Genomic DNA, 27,513 nt, shown 5'->3' with positions numbered 1-27,513 from the left:
TGACCACTGACAGAACTTCAAAGTTCCTTGGCTGGGATGGGAGAAGCTGCCGGAAGGACAACAGTCTCTGCAGAACTTCACAAATCTAGGCTTTATGGGAGAATGGCCAGACAGAAGCTAAGCTACTCCTGAGAAAATGGCACATGACATCATGCCTGGAGTTTGCATAAGACATGAGAGACTGAGAGCACGAGGTAAAATATTTTGTGGTCTGATGAGATGAAAAATGTAACTCTTTGGCCTGAATGCAAAGCGCTACATCTGGCAGAAACCGAGTACAGCTCATAACCCATCTTACACCATCCCTACTGTGAAGCATGGTGGTGGCAGCATCATACTATGGGGATGCTTTTCAGTGGCAGGGATTGGGAGACTTGACAGGATAGAGGGAACAATGAATGGAGCCAAATACAGGCAAATCCTTGAGGAGAGCCTGCTTCAGAGTGAAAAAGACCTTAGACTACTGTTAAAATTTATTTTCCAGCAGGACAATGATCCCAAGCATACAGCCTGTGTAACACTGGAATGGCTTCAGAACAAGAACGTGAAAGTCCTTGAGTGGTCCTGCGAACGCCCAGAATTTAATCCCATTGAGAATCTGTAGAAAGACTTGAAGACTGCTGTTCTAGTGTAGCAGCATAGCAAACCTGTTGTGCATTTTGTGATACAAGCACCAAATTTGGCACAAATGTACATTAATATGTTGCGAACATTTTCAGATATTGGGCCACTTGAAATTCCGTAATTTTTTTTTTCAAATTTTTTCAAATTTCGTAATTTCAAATTTTTCGGGTGACACCGTCACAATTTCGGTCTTCGAGGCCGGCCGATATAGTGGGGCGGCTTAGCCCAAATATTCAAAAGAATTGTGCATTTTGTGATACAAGCACCAAATTTGGCACAAATGTACATTAATATGTTGCGAACATTGTGTGGTCAGCAATGAAGACGAGAGTCTGAATTACATGTATGCAAAAGACCTTGTGAACCAGTGAAGCAAATACACGGGTAAGCATGAATTAAATCTAGGGCATGATATAATTTCCATGATGTTTACCTCTACACTCAATGGTGGAAGGAGGTAATGTTTTGATCCCAGCTTGTCTGTATGTCTGTTTGTCTGTTAGTCCACAAAATTCCAGACAAAGCTTGTAGTAGTGGTAGTTGTAGTGGTAGTGGTGATAACAGAAATTGTTATATAGAACTGAACTTATATTATTATTATATGCAGAAAATAACTTCATTTCTATATGCCCTGCAGTGGACAGGTTAATTGGTTTATGCACTGAAGGGGTCACCCTGGTGTGCACTGCTGTGTTCTGCCTCACTGAGTTGTTCAGGTATGATGTACTCAGCACAAGCTTCCGGTCGGCCCGGAGGTGGGGGTGCGGGGCCTGTCACGGAACGTCAAAACAAACGGCCTGCCGGGGCCGCCCAAAAGTCGGGCGTGAGGGGCGCGTCCACTAATGGAACGCCTCTCGCTTCCCAGATCGAGGGCCACGTGGTCAGGAGAACCTCGTCCCTTCCGGTCACACTTTGCCTATCGGCCGGCCTCGAAGACCGAAATTGTGACGGTGTCACCCGAAAAATTTGAAATTACGAAATTTGAAAAAATTTGAAAAAAAAATTACGGAATTTCAAGTGGCCCAATATCTGAAAATGTTCGCAACATATTAATGTACATTTGTGCCAAATTTGGTGCTTGTTTCACAAAATGCACAATTCTTTTGAATATTTGGGCTAAGCCGCCCCACTATTCACCGATGCTCCACATCCAAGTTGACGGAGCTTGAGCAATCTGCCAGGAAGAATGGGAGAAACTCCCCAAATCCCGATGTGCAAAACTGATACACACATACCCAATAAGACTCGAAGCTGTAATCGCTGCCAAAGGCGCTTCAACGAAGTGTTGACAAAGGGGGTTGAACACTTATGTAAATAAGATATTTCTGTATTTCATTTTTAATAATGTTGTAAAACTTTCCAAAAAAATAAAAATTCCACTGACATTATAGAGTATTATGAGTATGTCAGTGACAAAAAACCCCCTCAATTTAATACATTTTTAATTCAGGCAAAAATGTGAAAAACGTGAAGGGGTGTGAATTCATTCTGAAGGCAATGTATATACACATACATGCAGGCACAGATACATACAGAGAATTGCCTCATTTAATATTGTAGGATTATCTTGATGTGTGCAGCTATTCTAAAGCCACAAATTAGTAAATAAAAAGTTTGGGCCAAAAGGACAGGTGCAGGGATGAACAGAATAATATTGCCATAAAGGTTAAAAGTACATCTGATTTTGCAAGTAAGAAATAAGGAAAATGAAACACAAGGTGACTCACATCCATCTTGGTTTGGTGAAAGGGGTGGGGGAGGAATGTGGGTGTAGATACAGTAGGTCATAACAGATTTCTAGAGTTGAACAATTGGTGGGTGCTGGGTTCCAATACGTGTACGATATATTTAGGTCTCACTCAGGATAGAAAATGAAAGTTCTTACCATTGGGACCATTCATCTGGTGCAGGTTGCGATTGATTTTACGGCATCAAATGGAGATCCTCAAAACACCTGCTCTTTACACTACATCCACCCTTACCAACCTAACGAGTACTTGAAGGCCTTGGTGGCTGTTGGTGAGATTTGTCAAGACTACGACAGGTGAGCTTATTCACAATTATTGCTGACTTACAAATGCTCCGGAAAACGGTTTTGGTATGGTATCGACATTATTCCGGACAACGAAGACCTTGACAACACACTGCATTTCAATTGTACCTCTTCATTTTGCCATCGATCTAAGTGCCGTTTCACATTGCATCTCAAGGCCGTTACAAATAAGAGGCACACAGCTCATCGGCAACTCCGAAATGAAATTTGGAAATTCAATTCCTATCCCCTTAATGCTGAACAACATGGACTGCAATTGATTCCTCCTTTTATTGATTCCAAACTGCATACTGAATTTTATTGCAAACAATGACCAGATCATAGAAAGGCTTCACATTGTAAGGATTACATTTTATTGGCGATAGACTTCCCTGTGCAATAGCGGAATTCTCCAGAACGACGATTGCAGACGAATGCTCCAAATTAAATCACCACCGAGATCAAAAGGAACCACTGAAAAGTTTTCAAGTAATCCAGGACCAAGCTATTTTGCTCTTTGTGCTTCATCAGCACTGAGCTCGTGTATTGGCCTCATTGATCTCGGCAAAATGCTGGCATTGAAAGTGCCTCGGTGTCTGAGCTTCACGGTATAACACGTAATGAAACTCACTCAGATAAACCATGCTCTCATGGAGTGCTGGAAGCTCTTCCAGAACTTGTACTCTCGAGTGAATGTTTCAAGTAGGCTGATGTTTATTGACCCTGGCAAGATAATGCTGAGGCCGGTTGGTGCATTTGCACTGCACCTTGCTAGGCTTGCATGGTGATGTTTCGATATCTTTAACCCTTTCAGTGACAAGATGTTTCCGGCTTTCGGTTTTGGGGCGAAGATTCCACCCAATTCCGAGGTTGGTCAATTTGCTTTTGTTGGCGAAGGTGGGATGCAAATGTCCGCTTCGTTGTGTTCTTATTTATGAATTCAGATATGAAACTGTCAGTTCAGCAATTGCCATGAATGCTGGTTTTGCAGAGCTAGATTGTTATGTCAAGGAATAAGGATGAATATTATTCATGTTTTTTTTTTTACCTCCGCTACCGAAGGTGGATGGACGTTATGTTTTCACCCCTGTCTGTTTGTCTGCATGTTTGCCTGTGAACAAGATACCTCAAAAAGTTTGAGATTTATTTGGATGAAATTTGGCAGAGAGGTTCAGTGTGTGACAAGGATGAAATGATTCGATTTTGGTGAAGATCCGGATTCTGATCCGGCTGGTAGAATTTTTAAAGTGATTCTTCACCATTGGGAGATAGGGCCGAAAACGATACATAGCAGGATATCTCAAAAAGTTGTGGACGGATTCGGACAAAACTTGGTGGACAGATTGTGTGTGTTACAAGATCGAATCGATTCAATTTTGATGAATATCTGATTACGGATTCGGATACGAGAATTATTTAATTTTTAAAGTGATTCTTCACCATTGAGAGATCGAGCGAAAAGTGATATATAACATGATTGTTAAAAAAGTTGTGGACGACTTATGACTAAAGTAGGTGGATGAGTTGGGTAGGTGACAAGGACATGTCGATTAGATTTTGGTTCAGGTCTGAATCCAGATCCGGCCTATCAGTGGGATAAAAAACAAACTGTTCAGCCTGGTGGAGGTACGCGCTCTACCGAGTGACATTTTAGTTTTTTTTCTGTTTTCACTTATTTCGTTTTACTAATACTGTGGAATGAAGCAAACGGTTTAATCATTTGATGACAAATGCATTGCTTCATGTTGTTTGTGATGTACACATGGGTTAACAACTGCTTTATTGCAGTTTCATTGCGCAATCAATTTTAGAGACGGGCTGGAAGCATAACTCAGAGGTAGCATACCATCGAACTGTCCAGTCTGGGTCCAATTACCAAACTGACTGTGAACTGTCACCCTGATGCTTCACAGGGAAAGCATTCCATAAAAGAGCATGCGATCCCTTTGTTGGACGTTAAGATGGAGACCCTTCGGCCAGCCTTGGTTTCCGCTCATGGGCATTATAGATCCCCCGGTTTCTTTTGACAAAGAGTGGCTAAGTTATCATCGGCAGCCTGCACAAAGCACAAGTTCCTGCCATGGCCAAGTCTGTGATCAGTGGTCACCGCCACATCTTCATGTGGTGTTCAGCAGACCCGGCATCTGACCAGAGAAAAGGTTACCCGAATCATTTCCCTCAGAAGTGGCCAGCCCAGTGAGGGTCACACAACAAAGAGAACGAGATTACATTTTTGGAAGTCCGTATAATTGTGTCGTGATAAAACCACAGCAAGGATGAAGCAAAAAACATCAAGTTTTGACGGTGTTTTAGCTGAGAATCTGGACACATTTGGTAGTTGTTAACCTAGTACCCCCAACTTATCAATCATATGTTATGCACAAATTATGCTTGGTTGACTGCTCAGTCACACAGTCTGAACAATGACAAAATCTTTCTTTGAAATTCGGCAATGCAATGACCTAACAGCACTAATCTCCACAGGTTTCACACGATTTCCCGATAAACTTCAATGAGGAAAATCCAGAGTGTGCAGGTGAGAGATTTGAAGATTTTGAAATGGATGTGAGAATTGTGTTAGCGGATTATGTGCTGATTGGTACAGTGCTATAAAGAACATGTGACCTTTGAGGATACTCAAATGGCTTATTAGCCCAGATAGCTGGAACTCATTTTGGCGACCTCGGAAGGATGGCAGGCTGTGTCAACCCCACCTGATGTTATTTCAATGGCGCGAGAGGGGCTCAAACTCAAGACCCTAAGATCTTAAGCCAGCCAACTTTACCGTTAAGCTACCACCAGGCCTTGATACTATAATTATAGCTGACTAACTACATGTAGCAGTAATATTACTAAGTACTCATGCTTTATTGGTGGTGATATGGTTTCATGAACCGAGTTTAGTTTTACGGAAAACTGAAACACAAGGAACTTCACACAACTGAGTTTTTTCTCCTAATCTTAACTTGATAGATGCAGGGATGATAGACGCTCCGTACTCATCCAATCTCAACCAAACCTCAAAGGAGGATTATGGGTCACATGATGGATGGTGTAGCGACTTCATTTGCCCCCTCCTCAAGGGAAATTTCTGCTTTGGATATCTGTGTTGAGGTATATATCCATGTAAAGATAGCTCATCGTGGCACTTTTCCAAGACTGCTTTTAATAACAAAAGTACCAATAAAGAGCAATCAGAGATTGCAGACCCTCACCAGGATGTGTTTTTTAAGGCTTTTGTATTAAAACAAATATGGCGGCCGAACCACGTGACCAACGAAGTCATAATTTATTTATTTTTCTCCACCAATTTATTCCTAGGTGACGCTCAAATTTATCTTGATCGGATGAAGTTTTGTACTTGTCGAATTATGTAATAGGTGGAGGCACCTATTACATCATCATTAACATATTTTATTCCCCATGGAGAGTTCTTTACAATGACTCATTTCTCAATTTTTTCTATGCAGCGCTTTCAGAGATATAGAGGTGCAATTCTTTTCGATTTTTCCAAGATGGCGCCCGCACCACGTGACCTATAACGTCATAATTATCATTAAAAAAAATTCAAAAGGAGGAGATGCACATTTGGTGAAAATTTCCCGTCAATCGGACCAACGGTTGCAGAATGAATGAAATATATATGAATGAATGATCGTTTTAAGGCCATTTTTCCCCACTAGAGCGGGGGTTAGCCTTGCGGGCCCCATGACAATCATGGTTCCCTGTTTGAGGCAATGTTTTTATGGCCGGATGCCCTTCCTGACGCCAACCCTTGGTCACGCTCTTACGATGCGCAGGGATACGGTGTACCTATTCTAAATCGGGGTACACAACGTGGTCATTCATCCCAGGAAGCTGGTACTCAATTTGCCGACCTCGGAAGGATGGCAGGCTGAGTCAACCCCCCTGGCGTTAATTCAGCGATCGACCAGGATTCGAACCCAGGATCCTAGGATCCCAAGCCAGCACCCTAACCGCTAAGCCAACGCCAGGCCACACTATATACTGCCAGGTTGCAGAATGAATAGTATTTATTCTGTGCGGACAAACAAATGGACTCGAATGCAATACACTCTCCTCTGGCGAGGGTAACTAGAACGGCACTCGGTAGAGAGCATACCTCCACCAAGCTATGCTCCTGGCAGTGTCCATATGTTTTATACCTCTCCCACCCCCCCCCCCCCTTCCTATGCCTCCCCCCAAAGCCCTCTCCCTCCCACAGTTCTCTCGATGTCTCCATGTCTCTCGGTCCCTGCTCTCAAATGTTGTGTTTGTGTCCTTCCCCCTCTCTCCCCATCTTGTCTACCGCTCCCGATGTTATTTGTTTTATGTGTCTGTTTGTCTTTCTGTGTGATTAATGTTCGCTCTTTCACGAGCCTCGATCTTGTATACAAAAAAAAAAGAAAAAAAAAGGGGTTAACACCAGAAATGTCAGCTTCTCCTTGCCTCCCAAGGAGGTTTGCATTCCTCGATAAATGTCCTGTTTATTTCATCCATTGCTTCTCTCGCAACCCTTCAGTTGATCAATAAATAATACTTGTTTGGTTTAAATTGTACTCTCCTTGAGATGCAGGGTAATTATAACAATTAAAACTAAAAGAGACACCATTTTCACTGGAGTTCCAGGCATTGACAACTATTGATGGTGGCTGGTCAACCCATAGAAACAGAAGGATCTGTGAAGCTTGGCCTACATCGACAAGCATTGCTTAGCTACAACTGCTTTTTATTGAGTCGTGAACAATTATAATCAAACATCACGTTTACAATTCCATTGCTTACGACAATGACTAGCACTGTGATGTTTTGTGCCATGGCTTCCTGCATGTACATCTTGCATCAGGAAAGAGATTTCCTCACATTTGTAGAGACCAAGCATGTGAGACTTAAGACTTTTACATCACAATATAATCCACATACAGTCACGTGAAAAAGTAAGTACACCCCATGTAAAGTTTTGACTTTTTCAACATATTTCAACATACAGCTATTTGATCTTCATTTCAACAATATTGATAGATAAAGGTGATATAATATAACAAATATCATGAAACATTTACATTTTGTAGTCCATTGTATAATTTAAATAAACATAAATGCAAATTTTGCATGTGGAAAAAGTAAGTACACCCTGACATTTATCACTACTTCAAATACGTAATATTAGAATCAGGTGCACCAGCTCAGGTGCAAATGATTAGAACATCGTTAGAGAGGACCTTGGAGGAACCTGTCTTATTTAAACCTCAGACATTTAGTTTGGTTTGCTCTTTGTTGTTGAAGTGTGCGGCGTCACAATGCCTAGATCAAAAGAGCTCTCTGAGGCCTTCAGAAAGAAGGTTATAGATGCCTACGAGTCTGGGAAGGGATTTAAAAAGATCTCCAAACAATTTTAAATCAATCATTCGACTGTCCGGAAGATCATCTACAAGTGGAGAAGATTCCAAACAACTGCCCACTTGTTCAGGCCAGGCCGCCCCAGCAAGTTCAGCCCGAGAGCAGACCTCAAAATGCTGAAAGAAGTCTCAAAGAACCCCAGAATGTCATCACGGGACCTACAGGTAGCTTTTGCCACTGTTGATGTCAAAGTGCACGAGTCCACCATTAGAAAGAGGCTGCACAAAATTGATCTACATGGGAGGTGTGCCAGGAGGAAACCTTTGCTGTCCAGAAAGAACATCAGGGCAAGACTAAAGTTTGCCAATGGACACCTCGGCAAAGACAAGCACTTCTGGAACAATGTACTCTGGACAGATGAGTCAAAGGTAGAGCTATTTTGCCACAGTACCAGAAGACATGTTTGGCGAAAACCAAAGACAGCATTTGACCACAAGAACCTGATACCAACTGTAAAGCATGGTGGTGGAAATATAATGGGTTGGGGCAGCTTTGCTGCATCAGGGCCTGGGCAGCTCACCATCATAGAATCCATGATGAATTCTTCATTGTACCAGAGGGTGCTTGAGAATAATGTGAGGCCATCTCTCGGAGAGTTGAAGCTCAACCGAAGGTGGACCTTGCAACATGACAATGACCCTACACGTACCAGTAAATCCACCAAGGAATGGCTGAAAAGAAAGAAATGGAGGGTTCTGGAATGGCCAAGTCAAAGCCCGGATCGAAATCCCATCGAGAAGTTGTGGGGGGATTTGAAACGAGCTGTGCATGCAAGAAACCCCTCAAACATCGTACAGCTGAAAGAATTCTGTATGGAGGAGTGGGCAAAAATGTCTCCCAGTCAATGTCAGAGACTGGTAGACAGTTATAAGAAATGCCTACTTGAGGTTGTTTCTGCCAAAGGGGGCAATACCACCTATTAGAACCAAGGGTGTACTTACTTTTTCCACATGCGAAATTTGCATTTATGTTTATTTAAATTATACAATGGACTACAAAATGTAAATGTTTCATGATATTTGTTATATTATATCACCTTTATCTGTCAATATTGTTGAAATGAAGATCAAATACAGACTTGGCATTTAATATGGAATAATTTTTTTCTGGGGGTGAACTTACTTTTCAAGATGTCTTAGAACCAAAAGTTCATTGAAATTATGTTGAAATTATTCTAGATTTTGTTAATTTGACCTTTAAAAGAAACAAAAACCACATTTGACATTTCGAAACAAATAAATTGATCCTTGAATGTGATGTAAACTGATATCGAACTCAATTCATGGACAGTACTGTGTTAAACTTCTGTACGTTTTCCACAAGTATCTCTTTATTTTGCACATTAGCCAAAAAAAATTTTAACAAAAATAAAAGCTAAATTACGGCTGGGATTACGGACAGTAAAATTACAGTTCAGTACTTCGTGTAACCCCCACAAGCATTCAGGAGAGCATGTACACGTTGAGGCATGCTGTTCACGAGATTTGCCAAGGTTTGGACAGGAATCGCTTGCCATGCAGTGACAATAGCCTGCTGCAATTCACGCACAGAGGTCGGCTGCTGGTCCAAATGGTCGATTTAACGCGTTAATTCTGCCCACAAGTTCTCTATCGGATTCATATCCGGGGACCTGGCAGGCCACTCCATATGCTCTACACCACGGTCAGCAAGAAAGTGTTGGATCATGCGAGCATGATGAGGCCGTGCATTGTCATTTTGGAAGACAAAGTTTCCTCGAAAGGCCGCACGAGCAAATGGAAGCAATGTTTCTTCCGGAATGGCCCTGTACTTGAACTGGTTCAGGTTTCCATTCAGAACAACCAGGTCAGTTTTGCCCCCTGCATGAAAAGCAGCCCAAACGGTCACCCCGCCACCTCCAGCTTGGACTCTTGGCACTATACAATCTTTGTTGTAGGCTTCATGCACTTGTCTGCGCACTCGTACGCGGCCATCTTGACGATAGACCAGAAATCTAGACTCGTCACTGAAGATTACGTGATTCCAGTGTCCTGGCTGCCATTGACGGTGCTCTCTGGCCCACTGCAATCGACGCTGGTGGTGTTGTCTGGTCAGGCGTGGCTTTCTCAGGGGACGCCTGGCACGATAGCCTGCTTGAACCAGTCATTGGTTGACTAGCCTTCTGGATACAGGCACATTTGTCAGTTGCTGCCACTCAGCCCTAAGCCGATTAGCTGACTTGGTACGGCCATTGCGTGACTAACCGGTGCAGCTGGCGATCATCCCTCCTTGTGGTTCTGCGGGGACGTCCTGGCCTCGGTATTGGAGTAGGGACACCCCTCTGAGCATTTCGTTTCAGGATCTTTGACACCTGACCTTGAGTGATGCCATACTGCCGAGCAATAGCACGCTGTTTCATGCCGTAATTTCGTAAAGCCGCCACTCCATGACAAACAGCATTGTCGAGTTGACGGACCATCTCCAGAGGAAGCGGCAATAACTTTTGGAGACGTGCAGTAGTTGTTTTCCACTAATACAGAACGCAACAACCCTTGTATACCCGACTGTGAAGAGAATCATCAAATGCACCTGTCCGTACATTTTGCCACGCCACCTGTGATATAATCCGGTTGTTGACTTCTTGCTGCGACAGACAATCAGTGACATGGTTCTTTTAACAAATAAATCACCAAAGTGTAAAAGAAACTCACCAGATTGATATACTGAGTTGAGAAAGTAAACCCAAGTCAAGAAAAAAAAAAATTCCATATTAAATGCCAAGTCTGTAGCTATATGTTGAAATATGTTGAAAAAGTCAAAACTTTACATGGGGTGTACTTACTTTTTCACGTGACTGTATATCAATCATGAGTATATCAGATTAGTCAAATAACTTCATTATGCAGGAATTCGTGCCAGCAGGCCTAATGAGTATTATGAGGCATCATGGAGTGAACTCTACACCATTAGTGCGGTGACTTTTGTCGCCATTCTTGTTTTTTTACCAAATATAATTTAAATAAAGGCGATAGTAGACTTGATGATGACTGGGACTTCTCATTCGAAAAAATCAAAAATATATGGGGAAGTTGACGAAACTTTACCCAGTTATCAAGTTATTCCACTGCTAACCTTACACACTCGTCTCATCGATGTGGTAGTGCTTTGGTGCCATCTGTGTAGAAATCTATGGGACTGGTACGCAGCCATTTCAGGACAGATGCTTTGTCATCTTCATCATTCTCAAACTTGATGCCACCCAGATGTCTTTGAGTGGTGAAAAGAGATTAAAATACCAGGGTGAAAATGGTGGACTGTATGAGGTTTGAGTTTCAACCTCCAAACCCATCTGTGCTGGAGATGCTTAGTCACATTTTCCATGTGAGTGTGATCATTATGCAGTAAAAATGACTCCTTGAGACATCAATCATACTTGGCTGTCATTTCATGCCTATTTCCTGTCTCCTTTAATTGTGTTAAAATTAACTACAGCAGAGTGCATTATTGGTTCTCCCACATATAATAAATTCTGCATTAGATTAGATTACTACAACACTTTCTGCAAGCTTTCCGGCTGAAGTCTGAACCTTGAATTATTTTGAGGAATGGACCAAGAATGTCTCTACTTTGCATGCTGGCACGCTTTGACTGTGGGGTGGAGTGAAATTATGGACCAAAGTCTCAATACCATAATCACAATGTTCTTCAATAAATCATCTCTTCCCCTCTGGAGCACTGTTGCAACAGCTCGACAACTTTCCTCTCGATCAAACACGAGGTCCATTGCAACCCACACCAACCTGATTGAATTTCAAGTGAGAATGAATAATTGCTTCCACTGACATCCTATTCTTCTGTAGTTTCATGAATAGTAATCCGATGATTCTCCAAAATTAGCTTTTCAAGATGTTCATTTTTTTACACATTGTCGACGTTTGTCAAGAACTAGAAGACAGAACAAGAAAACATGGTGGAAAAGGTGGGGTGGGGAGGGGTGGGGGGACACACCAGCAGTATGGTAGAGGGACACAACAGAGGGACATTTACTGTATATAGGAACAATGGGCAAGGGGGAGCAAGGGGAGGGGACAGTGGACTCTGGGGATGAACAAGCTGGATACAAGCTCTAACACAACAAGAGGAAGGAGAAAACTGGGCATGAAACAGAAGTGGGACAAAAATGGAATGGAGAGTGAGGGAGAGGGGGAGAAAACACAATAACTTGGAAAGGAAGGGGTGGGGTAGGCTTGGAGAAGGTTAATGAGGGTAGAAGAATGAGATTGAACAGACTGAGGAAGTTGGTTCCACAGGCAAGGGATAAATGGAATAAATGAGTCGAGGTAAACAGTGAGCCTAGATTTTGGGAGTTTCACCAACGGAGTCACGGAGTCACTGGCAGAGGGCAGATCAGACATTCAAGCTCAGAGATTCAATTTCATCATAGGGGGACTCCAGTGTTTTTTAGTATTCCAATGATGGCATTGAGATGTGAACGGTATGAGTCAAGTCATTGGAATCAGGTCAGTCTTTTGAGACTGCCGCTAGTAACATCTAACCCAGTGCTGCCTGCCGCATGGTCGGGTTGTTGGCGACTAAACCGACACCCATCACTGACATAAAAGACGGATGAGCTCCCTTCGGGAGACGACGGCCATCCAATAAGGAGATGGTGTCTCCTAAAAATCACCCATCCATATTGGACCGGTTTGTAGCAACTCGGGTAGCTGAGAGGGGTAGTGGAATCCTTGATGTGAGGCAGATGACCTAGTATTTAGCCAACAGCAACTACAAAACTACACCCGTGGGGAAGAGGGTGTGTACACAGTGTCGCCAAAGCCGTGGAAGGCATATTCCTCATCCGGTGGATGAAACTGCAGTCCAATTCTTCCCCAACCACTATTGTACCATGCTCATGGTATAACTGGGCAATGATATTTGTTATCAGTGCTCATTTGTTTAAAAAAACGAGACCAATAGTCTAACAACAGCGTAGCCAGGCTTGGATCTGCTGAGTGTAGGATTTGCTGTACCCCTGTCATGTGACCAGATCCTCAGCTCTGATGGGTGGACATTTTGTGAGGGGCATATATCCAGCGCCTATAGAAAGTCTACACCCCCTTTCAAAATTTTCAACTTTTATTTTCTTATAACCTGGAATTAAATTGCATTAAATCAGATGTTTTACACCTTTATTTACACATCATAACGCACAACTTCCAAGTTAAAACTAATTCTACAAATTTCAGAAAATTTAAATAAAATACAAAACTAGGATATCTTAGGTGGATTCTTCACTTTGGGATTCAACATTGGAAACTATGAACTATGACAAAAAATGCATTATTTTTTTCATATGGCCATTTAACTTTGATCTTCATCCCGGGGTGTTATGATGTAAATTAAGCATAAATGTGCCTTGCTATATGCTATTTATGAAGGGCAATTTCATTCCGATAGGATAATCCTAAGTCGAGTAATGATGAAAAATGTTAAAATGTCGATAATTGGGTCATGACCTTAACATTAGGTCAAGGTCAAAAAGTTATGTTACCGCGCATACTTTTTATCCATATTATTGTTGCAAAATTTCATTCCAAAAGTCCCAGCTAACTCCGAGATGCAGTTTGGACATTGGCAGAAAAAGGGAGAAAAATCTAAATGGTGATTTCGTACTCCTAGGGGTGTAAGACTTTGACCTTTAACACAGAGTGTTATGATGTAAATGAGGTGTAAATGTGTCTTGCTCAAGGCTATCTATGGAGGGCAATTTCGTTCTCATCGGACAAACCTCAGTCGAGTTTTAGTGAAAACGGTTAAATGTCTATAATTGGGTCCTGACCTTAAATTTGGTCAAGGTAAAAAGGTCAATCCCACATACTTTCAATTGAAATTATTGATGCAAAATTTCATTCTTAAGTCCCAGTCGGTTCTGAGATACAGCTCGGACATTGATACAGTTTGGAAATTTGGGGCATTGAGAGTGCAGGTGGAAGAAAATAATAATAAAAAAAGACATAATTTTTCTAAGTGATGGTTTAGTACTCATGGTGGTCTAAGAAACTCTGTGGTACCATTAAAACTGGTGGCACTAATTGCAGAAACAAACCCCTACACCAGTATTATGTAGCAAGGAAAAATAACAAAGATAAAACGTGTAAATAATGTTAATTACCGTACTTTAATGGAATAAACAACACAGTACGACAGTTATCCTGTTAATCATGTTAAAATAAACTTTTTTTCCCCAAAATTCAACACATTCCTTCAGTCTGGTTGTACCTCAAAATGTGATTATGAGAGTACCGATTCAGTTGTGTTTGCGGTGTACATGTATTTAGCCACGCAAAGGATTTTCACTGAAAATTATATGGTTTCGGCCATCCAAGGTGGGATGTTTTAATTTGCTTTTAATTTGAAACCCTTCTGTCCAAGAGACATCTTCGTTTTCAGGCTACATGAACACTTTCTCTGAAAGCCGTTTCAGGAAAGATACAGTGACCTGTTCATTGGTGCACCTGTCCTACAAAATAGCAAATTGATTTCTTCCCCACGTAACTAATTTGGAGGAAATCTCCAGGTTTCATCTGACACGAGTCTATCAGGTAATCTGAAGCATCTGTGTCGTGGTTTGTTTCTGTGACCATAGGGACAAGGCCTCCCCCAAACCCCATCATTGCTAGCCATGCGTTTGTGAAATGAATGCACCGCTACGGTTTCGCTACTCGCGTATTTTCGAGTGTAAATTTTAGTTTCAGTAGTAGTAGAAGTAAATGGTTTTATTCAACCGATCATAAACATTCAAATATAGGAAAACAGAAATGGCAGCAAAATAGTACATTGTAGTAAAATTATATTACGTATTCGTTAACAAGCTGAAAAAAGGCCATTTATAAAACAAAGGACAGACAAATTCACAAACTGATTTGGTCACTGCATTTCAAAAAGGCTAAACCATCTACATTATATGTGTGAAAGTGCAAACAATTTAAAAAAGAAAGAGCATTTGAACAGCCCGACTACTACACAAACTGAGGAATGACAAGAAGACTTTTGAGTGGACGAAAAACAAAAAATAAATGACAATGCAAACAAATTTCATGATAAAATAACATGACCATGAGGGATAAACTAAAGGAGGGTAAATACAGTGAATAACAGGGGAAGGATTAAAAAATAGGTGCATCAAAATCAGCCGGATATTATAAAAAGATATACAGGTAATTACTTTCTATTAAAAAATATTAGAAGAGGTCATCGTTAAAAAAAACAACTAGAAAGCATATAGAAATGCAAAGCCCATGCATGTACATTTGTTGCAGTCATCTTCTTCTCCTGTATGCTTAAAATCACTAAAACAATAAATAAAATAAAAAAATTGATGATTTTATGCAACCTTGACCATTGACCTTTTGATCTAAAAAAACAAACAATCGAGTCCTACCTTTTGATTAGTGAACCAAATCAGTGACCCGATATGCAAATTCCTGATATTTCAGGTCAATCGGGTGAAAATTGGTGATTTTATGCAACCTTGACCTTTGACCTTTTGATCTAAAAAAAACAACAATCGGCTTGTTGCTTTTGATCGGTGAACCAGCTCAGTGACCCAATATGCAAATCCTTAAAATTTCAGGGCTATCAGATGAAAATTGATGATTTTACGCAACCTTGACCTTTGACCTTTTGACCAAATTATTAATTTGCCTTCTTCATATTATCATAATAAAGGTTTGCTGAAAATTTGATGACAAAACTCAAATTGGAAAAAGTTACGGCCAGAAAAAGCAAATTGGAAAACAAGAGGAGACACACATACACACTCACATACTCTGGCACACACACACACACGCGCACACACACACACACACACACACACACACACACACACACACACACACACACACACACACACACACACACACACACACACACACACACACACACACGTGATTACAATACCCTGTCTCCTGCTGTGTAGAGGACAGGTTAAATGGGAGTACAATGTATATTATTCATTAAGAATCTTAACCAAGTACGGCAGATAGGTGAAATATTTGGGAGAATTGTGACTTTGATGATACATGCACGAGAGTTGGCACACAGTTAGAGTATGCCCTGAGGAAGATATTTGGCCATAGGGCTATCGCAGATTTGTCCTGTGACAACAATGGCGGCCATTTTTCAAAATGGCCTCCATTGCTTGTTATTTTACATATATTTGGTACATTACTATGTATAAACTGTTGTTATGGTCATACAAGCTTGACATTTGGCACATAATTAAAGACCCCTAACTATAGGGTTATCATAATATATGTCCTGTGACAACAATGTTTTTAAAATGGCCGCCATTTATATGGTATATTATGGTATATGGTATATGGTATATTAATTTGTATAAACTGTTGTTTGAATCATACAAGCATGGTATTTGGTAGACAGTTAAATATTCTGACTATTAGAGTCATCACAGATGTGTCCAATAAAAATGGCGCCCAATTTTTAGTACGGCAGATAGGTGAAATATTTGGGAGAATTGTGCCTTTGATGATATGAGCACGAGAGTTGGCACACAGTTAGAGTATGCCCTTATGAAGATATTTGACTACAGGGCCATCGCAGATTTGTCCTGTGACAACAATGGCGGCAATTTTTCAAAAATGGACAAATCTGCGATGGCCCTATTGCCAAATATCTTTCTTTTGGCTCTAGGGCCAGATATGGAAGCCAATGTCTAAACTCATTAGATGTTATCAATTGGCCTGCAAATCTAAGACAAATTTCAAACCTGCATTCTTTCAAGGTTTCAATATCGCAAAACTGAAGGCCCTGATCATAATGAATGAATGGATTGTCCTAGAATGATTCGGAGAGCCCTTTTCTGAACGTGTTCCAGTTCGTTACTTTGGAGGATTGTGAGACCAGCATTCCAAATTGGAACAGCATACTCTAAAAGTGATCTAACATAGCCTTATGTTGTTGCACAGATGAAGTCATGGGGTACTTTCATAACGGGCGTAGTCACAGATGTAGCGCCCATGACGTCATTAATTATAGCGCCCGTGACTCTGAATTAACCATGTTGCGTTAAATAGGAGGAAAAGATATACTGGATATCAGAACTGAGGATAATCAACTAAAAATAAAAAAAGGAAACATACACTTTTGCTAATTAATTATTCGTTGCAATATGAATATTTACAGCAAAAACGTCATGATGATCAAACCTTTTATCATCTACTTCCTCTAACTTATTAAATTATTTTATTTATCACCACCAACAGACATAGGGGTTTAGAGGTGGGGGAGAAATTTGTCAAGGGAAAACGGTCGCTCCCGGAAAAAACAAACCCGGACAGTGTATAAGCATAAACTTCACTCGAGGGCTTAAGTCCAAAAGGTTGAGACCTGTTTGTGCTAAAACAGGCCGTCTCAAGGGCTGTGAAGGGGAGGCTTGGCGATTGTGAATACTGCACAACATTCACCGTAGCGAAAATGGCGAACGTATTATTTAGTTAGGTTATAATTGTGGGTGGAGTCAGGCCAGCTGTCCAACCAATGGGCCAAAGGCTGAGGTGGTGGATGAAAATACCTTTAAGACAATCCCAGGGTCGAACTGGGTCTGTTTGCCAAATGTGGTGGTTGTTGGCCCAGCAGTCTTTGCAATAGACGTGAACATACAGGCAGACAGCCGACAAATTTTATTTATTAGATAAATTTGTCCACCTTGTACGCTTGCCTCTTGGAAGGCCTTGAACTATCCTGCCTGCTCTTATCTGGGACAGCCTCGTGCTTCGACTCCTCATGTCCTGGCATTGACTTTTTGGTCTGCTTTTTGGCTCCGCTAGCTATGTCAGACATACAAATCCAACAGCTTAGCGTTCTTCCCTCTTTTTCCCTTTTACTGGTCCAGTTTGGTATGTGTGTGGATCCATAGCCAGGTTTAGTTTCCTTGTGTATTAAGTACAGTTTCATGCTTAACTAGATTATATTCATAGAATACTTACCCTGCACAGTCAACTTTGTGCGAGCCAACTCTCCCGTTTTTGAAGGGGTTTTCTTTTCTTTGATTCAATATGGCTGCCAGACCACGGGAGCGATGACATCATAAATTTATATTCTCTAATATAAGTGTTGCATAGATCACGCTCCATAAATTTCAAACTGATCAGACGAAGCGTTGTCCCTGTCTAATTATGACGTCATAATGATGGCACCAATGACGTCATCATTGACAACACCTATTCCCCATATGGAGTTATTTACAATGAGCCACGTTCCAATTTTTTCCATGGCGCGGTTTTGGAGATATAGAGGTGCAACGTTTTTCTGTTTTTCCAAGATGGCGCCTGTACCACATGACCTATGACGTCATGATTAGCATTAAAATATTATAAAGGAGGAGGTGCTCCTCTGGTGAAAATTTCATGTCCATCAGACCCACAGTTGCTGAGAAAAAAATCATGATCGGATAAGTGTTGTATTTGTCGAATTATGACGTCATAATGAAGGCACCGATAACATCATCATTAATTTATCTTATTCCCCATGGGGAGTACTTGACAATGAGCCATGTTTCAATTTTTCCCACTAGGGAGATACCCGTGCTATGCACGGGTGGGAGGCCAGAAGCAAACAGGCAATGCAGATACAGTGAATGCTAAAGCATGAAACCAATAAATTCCACATTCCTGTAGCATCTTCAGTCGCACGTCAGACATGGACAGCAAGTTCGTGAATTACTTCCATGAAAAACGTACATAATGAAATGTAATGAAATGAAATGTAATGAAATGAAACGTAAAAAACGTAATGAAAAACGTTCGCAAACAAACGGGTACGTTCACGTATCGAAACATCGATCGTGGGTCCTTGGCGAATCTGCATATGGGGATCCGCGAAGTTCACGTTCAGAAAGTAGAAACCATCACGGCATGTCGTCATTCATTTGAACTCGATATCTCTTTTTTCATTCCAAACAACATAACTCCAATTAATCACAAAATAAACTTTTAACAACATTGTTAATGTTTCCTTCATTGTAAAAACTTTCAAATCAACAGTTAAAAGGATTTTGAGCCGATAGCTGTTACTGCCTTGGCAAGATCGATGGAGACAGCGATCTGTTAGCGTATTCACCGCCCAAATAGCTATGTGGAATTCTCTCATGTTGAGATTAAATGCCGTTTGAACTTTGGCCAAGGTCATTATTTACTTTTAATGATGTTTATATACGAATGATGTTTATATTGGTTTTGGGTCGTCCTTTCCGCATATCTCGTGGGATTGTAAGTTCAAGGATTCGTTCAAGGTTCAAGGTTCGTGGGATTGTAAGTATGTAAGATTGTTGTTGTCCGAGTTTGATCGGTGCAGCTGTGCAGCGATTGGTGCAGCCGTTTGTGCGCGCACCCAGGAAAACAACATCGTCACAATGAGAACAATGAACGTCATGCGAACGCGGATGTTATGCGGGAGGCCAAACCTGAGAATGCTGGAGACCAAAGCTGAAATTGGGGAAACTAAATAGCCTATTTTACTCCCAGGTGTCCCAGGATTACCCACCCAAAATATCTTTGCGATCGGTTCAGCAGTTTTTACGGTACATTCGAACAGACAGACAGACAGACAGACGGACGGACGGACATTTGGTGAATTATAGTAAGATTGAGCGGTTTGGGAGATATAGATGTGTATCCTTTTTCCAAGATGGCGTCCGTATCACATGACCGATGACGTCATAGTTATGAATCAAAAATTATACAGGCGGAGGCACTCCTACGGTAAAATTTTATGCCAATGGCTGCCGAGAAAATGAATTTAAAAAAAGGCAGACACGGACGTACGCACCCGATTGCTTAACCCTGCTTTTCACTTCGTGAGCGCAGGGTAATAATTGTGTTTTATGTCTGTCTTTTTGTCTGGGATTTTGTTCCATCCCCTCGTGCATCAACTGTTATTTATTTCTCAAAGAGATACGTGCACCTCATGATCCCGGCATTTTGCTGCACCAATGGTTTGTTTGATTGACATTCTTTTTTTTTTTGATTGACAGTTCGACTCCAGTGAGGTTGGTACCTGTACCTGCATTGTTAGTGAATAGTGGGTGGGTGACGTCCACATGATAGTCAGGTTCACTATGTTTTTTCGTTCAAAATTTTGGTAGATTATCAAAACTATACATTTTTGGAATATTCAGAGCATGAGGAATCCAAAAATTAATGTTTACATTTGCGTAGACACCTTTGCGAAAATGACACTCAGGACAGTGATGAAGATCTGTAAAAGCATATTCCTGAACGGTATAGACCTCGTAGATCCTGTGTATAGGACTTATAGTTCAATCTGATACTACCTATAACTTCCTATAACAACCTATAACTTCAAAGGACTTGCAATATCATGTATTATGTAATACAGTTATATCACAAATATAAAGACAATGGCTTTCAATTACCTTTGTTTGTTGCTTTTCTATAATCCTGAGCACTATTTTGAGGCCTTTATTGGATCCCTTGACCCAGAAAACATAGGATTAGCATATTTAATGAAGTCTCTAGGTTGACTAGAAGCCTAGATCGCGCAAAATATGTATTTTATGGCGGCCATTTTCAAAATCCAAAATGGCGGCCAGGCAGGTGTCTGTGCAAATGCCAACATTGATTTTCAGATTCTCCATGCTCTGAAGATTCCAAAAATGTACAGGTTTGCTAATCTCCCAAAACTTTGAAAGAAATTATATTTGTTAACATAGTGAACCTGACTATGACAATATCTTTTATCATCAAAGGAAGACATATTTTTATATAACTTAGGATTGAATTAATAAATTCTATAATTAATTTAAAAAAATTTACAACCCGCAATTATATTCATTTTATATATATTTTAAATATTATTAAAAGACTAAACCATCTGTTAAGAACATAATAACAAGATAACACCATCTGTTATCTTCACCCATCCAAAACCTTGATCTTTTCTACCCCCATTAATACACCCCACCCCTGCCACCACCCTCACAGCCCTCTCCCTCCCACAGATCTCCCAATGTCCCTGTTCTCCACTGTGTGCTTGTGTGCTTTCTTCTCTCCCCATCTTGTCCTCCCCACACTTTATTGTTTTACGTGTCCATTTATGTTTTTTGTGTTTTATATGTGTTTAATGTGCTAGCTCTTACACGAGCCTCGATCTTGTATACAAAAAAAATAAAAATACTCAAAACAATAATTCTACTACTACTTAAAAAAAAATTAATTTACTGAATGTCGAGACATGACTAGTTGTCCCTCGTTACTGTCGTGGAACCTCTTCAGTAAGAACTGCACTTCAGTCAGTCCAATGTTTCTCCAGTGTGGACATGAACTCGTTATTAGTAGTTGTATAGACAATGTATCCTGGTAGTGCATTCCACTTGTTGATGCCTCTGACAGAGAAGGCATTTTATCTTCGGTGGGCTGCAGTACTGTTTCCTTATTTCCATGATGTGGCCTCTGGTGCTTGAGCCTTCATCCATCACAAAGAATTTCTGGAGAACTACTTTTGTTCTTTTTTTTTATTTTTACCTCCACACTAGCATTTGTAAATGTTTTAGATGTATACATTGTTGCTTAACCCTAACTGCACTGTGGGGGCGTGAGGGTGGGGTGGCATGGAGGGGTGGGGGGGGGGGGCACATTGTGTCGACCTCGACATTTTTCGTGATTTTTTGCAACCGCTGGGGATATATAATTCTCCTTTTATGACTTTTTCCCGAGAGTCTTGCGTCCACTTTGATACCAAATTTGTCGAAATTGGACTTACCGTTCAAGTGTAGCATGACAATTGTCACATGTGCTACTAAAACTGCAATTATTGCATACTGGCAAATACCACCCGTTGCTTCGCTGGTGGGAATACCAAGAGAGGTGGGGGAGAGAGGGGTGGGAGAGAGAGGAGGGGAGAGAGAGGAAGGTAGAGGAGGGTAAAGGGGGGGGGGGGGGAGAGGGAGGAGAGAGGGGAGGGAGAGAATGGAGGGGGAGAAAGAGAGAGAGGTGGGAAAGAGCAAATAAGGCCTGTCGCTTCAATAATATAAGAACAAATAAGACCAAAGCTGACCTTACTCTGATATTTTAACTCCCTTGGGATCATTAACTGGTTGAGGGTTAAACATGACCATCATCTCCACGCTTCAACACAGAGCGCCATTTCCTGTGTGTTTTGTATTTTACGGCGATGCCCCTGCTTCACATAGGAGATACAAAAGTTTCATCGGCTTGAACCGTGTACTCCTGAACCACATTGTATGGACAACTTACTGAGGTACAACACAATGATAGGGAGATCTCAGGTACGGGAGCGCAGAATACAGTCATTGCTGCTGTGTTTGATTCTGGTCTTGCTTATTGATGTTGGGGAGTTTCTGCATCTCTGAATTTTTGTTATTCCTTATATATTTTTTCTTTTTCTACTTCTATCTCCCTTCTTAATCTTCCTGTCCTGCCTTTTGTCTTCTTGTAGCTTCCTTCTTATATCTGCCTCTCCTTCTTTCTTTCTTCTTTGTTATCTTTTTCATTGTTCTTGTATCCTCCTTCTTCTGTAGTCCTCCTTCTACGTTCCTCTTTTTGTTTTTCTTCTCTTTCTTCTTTCTACCTTTCTTCTCTTTCCTCTTTCTGCCTTCTTCTTCAGCACTGCTTGTTCTGCTTCAGCACTGAGGATGTCTTATCACATTTTTCTATGACATTTTATCACAATGTTTGACTTTAAAAAAAAAAATCTTTGTAGAGCTTCAGGAAAGACAATCTTGCATGTTGTTGTTGTTGCATAGCCCCAGACAGTTCTCCTGAACAAGCCTGTCACACGGAGACAGCTGATCAATCTCAGGAGCCTAGAGATGTCGCACATCCACGATGGTTTACCTCTGCCTTCACGAAGTCAGGGTCACAACAGAGTTAGAGAGAGAGAGAGAGAGAGAGAGAGAGAGAGAGAGAGAGAGAGAGAGAGAGGAGAGGCGAAGAGAAGAGAAGAGAAGAGAAGAGAAGAGAGAGAAAGAAAGAAAGAAAGAAAGAAAGAAAGAAAGAGAGAAAGAAAGAAAAAAAAGAAAAAAAGAAAGAAAAGAGCCGAGCCAGTCCATGGGGACCGATCGGTGCTCTGACCATGACTGTGCTGCCTTGATGAATCCGGGCAGCAGGGAGGAATGGGGAAGGAAGATTTGGCCCCCCACTTGCGTTGAGGGGTACAACCACCGCGAAGAGGGGCTAAGACTTTGCAAGGCAAAGAGGTGATTTTACAGCTGGTGCTAAGACACACTCAAAACCCCAACTCTTTCTCCTCTCCTCTCCCCTCCCTTCCTCCTCTTAAAAAGCATTCTCCTATAGATCATTACATATTTAATATCATGTCGTCACAAATACCGAGTTTGAAATTGTATTACCTGGAACCTCCTTATCATGACTCGTCAATAAACGACTATCTCAGTAATCTGGTGTGTTTATGTCACCGACAGTGAATAAAGCGTTTTGACCACGTTTGGAAAAATAAATAATTTAAATAGTACCCGCTTTCGACTCGACTCGTCCCATCCAGCGTTTTGTCACCTCTAACTTGCTGTGTTGTGTCGAAATCTGCCCCCTGAGGATTGAATTCATCAATATGGCCAAAATAAGTCATGGAATAGGTCTTTATTCTCATCGCCATACAATGAATCTGGGATGTGTTGAGTTACCTAGTTTGTTGTAAAGCGCTCGCCAAGTGGCATAAGCACTCAAGCAAGCACTCCATTTGAAACTGTTGATAAGGAACAACCAGTTAGGCAAGCGCTAGCTAGCTGCTTGGTAATTGAACACACCCCGGGACATCTCGACAGCATACAGTACATACAAAACACCGACAAAAGGACAGCTAAATTAAATAATTCAAAGATTAATCATGACTATTTTCGTTGTAATGAAAACGTACCTTTTTCAGTTTTTTTTAATGTACATAAACTCAGAGGTGATGTTGAGTGTACGAAAATGGACGTGTACATTACATATAACTTTAAAGTATATGTGTATATTTAAAAGTGTACGCGTGCATACATTTTTCAATGTGTATGTGTACATAATAACTTATAAAAGAAGAAGCAAAAAAGTATCTATCGGTAATTTCCCCTGCCTTCCGACTTGCGTACGCATGCATTTCACTTCCAAGCCGATTTTTGTTTCCTCCAATGTTTATTTACTTCACATAATACGTGATTTACATCTCCATCAGTTTGTTTATAATTCCTGTACTTGGTGCACACTATTCAGCCTTGAAAAGTCAAACAGAAACCAAAAGTTTTTTTTAATTATTAAAGACTTCACTATTTTCTTTCCTCTGGCATTATGAGAACGTACCTTCATTGGGCGGTGTATATATTATACCGCTGTCATGATCGCTGCGAACAAAACATGCTTTTTTTTTTTTTTTTTTTTTTTTTTTGTATACAAGATCGAGGCTCGTGAAAGAGCGAACATTAATCACACAGAAAGACAAACCGACACATAAAACATATAACATAGGGAGCGGTAGACAAGATGGGGAGAGAGGGGGAAGGACACAAACACAACATTTGAGAGCAGGGACCGAGAGACATGGAGACATCGAGAGATCTGAGAGAGGGCGAGGGCTTTGGGGGGGGGGGGGGGGCGTGGGGAGGGGGCGGTGGGAGAGGTATAAAACATATGGACACTGCCAGGACTTCCAGGAAAGAAGTTGGAATTTCAAACATCGTGGATCTGGGGTGAATTAGCGGGGGTAGAAAAGATCAAGGTTTTGGATGGGGGAAGATAAGAGATGGTGGTGAACAGCTGTTTTAAAGACCTGGAGGGAGGAGTGGGATTGAAGGGAGTGAGGGAGTTTGTTCCAGAGGCGGGAGAAAAGAGGAATGAAAGAGTGAAGGTGAGCAGAGAGCCGAGATTTCGGCAGTTTAACCATCAGAGGGTTGCTGGCAGATCTTGTGCGACCTGTAGGAATATTTGGGGGACAGAGCACAGAGAGAGCTGGGGGTGCAAGGCCGGAGAGGAGTCGGTAGAAGACAGAAAGACCACCTACCTGCCTGCGGTGAGTGAGTGAAAGGCCCTCAGAGATAGCTTCATCGCGGGAGATTCCAATAATTCTGAAAGCTTTGGTTTCAACAGCGTGAAGCCGAGCTAGGTGTGAGGCAGGAGCACCGGCCCATAGGGGAGAACAGTATTCCATTGAGCTGCGGATGAAAGCCTTGTATGTGGTGAGGAGCTCAGGTGTGCCGAGGAAGGACTTCGCACGACGGAGGATGCCCAGTCGGCGACTGGCTTTGGAGGCCAGCTTGGAAATGTGGTTTTCCCAAGAAAGATCATGGCAGATAGTGAGACCCAAAATCTTGAGCGACCGAACTTCTTGGAGAGGAATGTTGAGAAAGTAGATGGGAGGGTTGTCCAGTCGATCTTTTCGGAGAGACATAGTAAGAGTGTGAGATTTGTCAGGATTGAAAGACATGTTCCACTTGTTTGACCAGTCTGTGATTTTGTCCAGGTCTTCAGAGAGTGAGGAGGCAGCAGACTGCCGATCTGAGGGAAGAGGAATGGAGCGGCAGAGAGTGGAGTCATCAGCAAAGAGATAGAGAGGATTTTCGAGAGAGTCAGAGAGATCATTGATGAAGACCAGAAAAAGCACGGGGCCCAGAACACTGCCTTGGGGAACTCCAGCCTGAACAGGAAGAGGAGATGAGAGAAACCCATTCAGGGCCACACGTTGACGACGACTAGAGAGGAAGTCCGCCAGCCATGCGTGGAGATTTCCATGGATACCAAAGGAGGAGAGTTTGGTGAGCAGAGCGGGGTGCCAGACCGTGTCGAAGGCACGTGATATGTCGAGGGAGACAGCTCTAATTTCCTGTTTGGCATTGAGGACCTCCATCCATTGTTGAGACAGCAGAAGCAGCATGTCCAGAGTAGAGTGACCTGGTCTGAAACCAAATTGATGATCAGAGATCAAGCCATTGGAGAAGAGGAAAGATTTCATATCCGAAGCAATGATGGATTCCATGACTTTGCTGATAATTGGGAGAAGGCTGATTGGTCTGTAGTTGCTAGGATCTGTTTTTGCACCTTTTTTGTGCAAAGCGGTGATGTTGGCTGATTTCCAAGCAGATGGCAGTTGACCTTGAGCAAAAGAGAGGGTGAAGAGAACAGAGAGAGGGTGAGATAGAGCAGCAGAGCAGGATTTTAGGACCCGTGGGCTGATGCCGTCGGGTCCAGTTGCAGAATCAGAGTCAAGGGTTGACAGAAACTTTTCCACCTTGTCAGGAGGAAAGGACACGGAGTCCAGGAGCAGCAGGGTACGACTGGGTATGGTGGGTACAGAGAGGGATGGGTTTGGGACACAAGATTTAGAGGCAAACACAGAGTTGAGGCATTCAGCTTTTTCACGTGCGGAGTCAGCTGTGTAGCCGTTTGAGGTAAGGGAGGGGATGGAGGGGGAACAAACACCAGAAACGGATTTGACCAGACGCCACCAGGATTTGGAAGAGGGAGACAGATAAGAGAGTTCGGTCTTGAGAACGGAGAGATATTGTTTCCTGGCTCTCCTGAGGGTGGACACACACTTGTTTCGGGCTTTGTGAAAGGAAATGAGATTTCCTTCCGTTGGATTTGCTTTCCAGGAGATGAAGGCAAGTTGTTTCTGGGCAACAGCCTCACCACAAGATTCCGTGTACCATGGACGGGAGGAAGGGTATGACAACTGAAGACGAGATGGGATAAATCTGTGCATGAGAGAGAGCAATTTACTTTGGAAGAATTCCCAGGATGAGTTGATGTCAGAGGTGGTAGAGATGGGAGACCAGTCCAGATGATTGATGGCTGCTTGAAGACCGTGCCAGTTGGCCTGAGTGAAATGCCAGACTCGTCGACGCTGAGCAGGCTCCCTGACCGCTAAGCCAACACCAGGCTATATTACAATGCATGCAAAACAATGTTAATACGAATAATATCCCCCCTCTCCAAGGGGTGTTTCCTTCCTGAACAAATGTCGTGTTAACATGTATATACATTACCTCATAACATGTATATACAATATAGATTACCTCATTTCCTCGGCATGAGTTGTAATCAAAATGTACCTTTGTTTCCTCAAAATGGTACTTTCATTCAATAAATAGAAGGGACATTTCTCAGTCATCAAAGGTACGCCAGAGGGCTGTGCAGCCTGTTCTAAGGCAAGGCATTTTTGAGGAGGCTGAAACAAAATGGTGGCTTAAGAGCCTTGCAAGGTGCAAGTGGCCTGACCAAGGATAAGACTTTTTTTTTTTTTTTTTTGATGCGCACCCCTTTAATTACATTTAAAAGGGGTGTTTAAATTTACTCAAGTCATTGCAAGTCATTGCAAGGAGGTGAATTGCAAGTCACCAAAACCCCTTGAGTTGAGGAGGGGGGTATTGTTTTGTAATAACATTAATATTATGCTTTTATCATTTGTGTTGTTATTACTTTTTGGTATGGAAGCAACAGGAAGGGTCATGT

At 41.8% G+C, this 27,513-nt stretch overlaps 1 protein-coding gene across 1 annotated transcript in view; it reads left to right on the top strand.

Moving 5' to 3' along the window:
• The window catches only part of LOC137429266 (copine-4-like), a 197,883-nt gene that overhangs the window by 115,147 nt on the left and 55,223 nt on the right, over positions 1 to 27,513 (top strand). The window contains exons 11-13 of the mRNA XM_068119238.2: positions 2,535 to 2,668; positions 3,471 to 3,525; positions 5,141 to 5,192. Of these exons, the coding sequence (XP_067975339.1) occupies positions 2,535 to 2,668; positions 3,471 to 3,525; positions 5,141 to 5,192 (241 nt within the window). The remainder of the gene's footprint in view (positions 1 to 2,534; positions 2,669 to 3,470; positions 3,526 to 5,140; positions 5,193 to 27,513) is intronic.

This window comes from Myxine glutinosa, chromosome 6, assembly GCF_964187855.1.
Source record: "Myxine glutinosa chromosome 6, kmMyxGlut1.1, whole genome shotgun sequence".
NCBI classification, from domain to species: domain Eukaryota; kingdom Metazoa; phylum Chordata; class Myxini; order Myxiniformes; family Myxinidae; genus Myxine; species Myxine glutinosa.
Note: the sequence above shows the minus strand (reverse complement) of the source record. Positions and strands in the feature narration are given on the sequence as shown.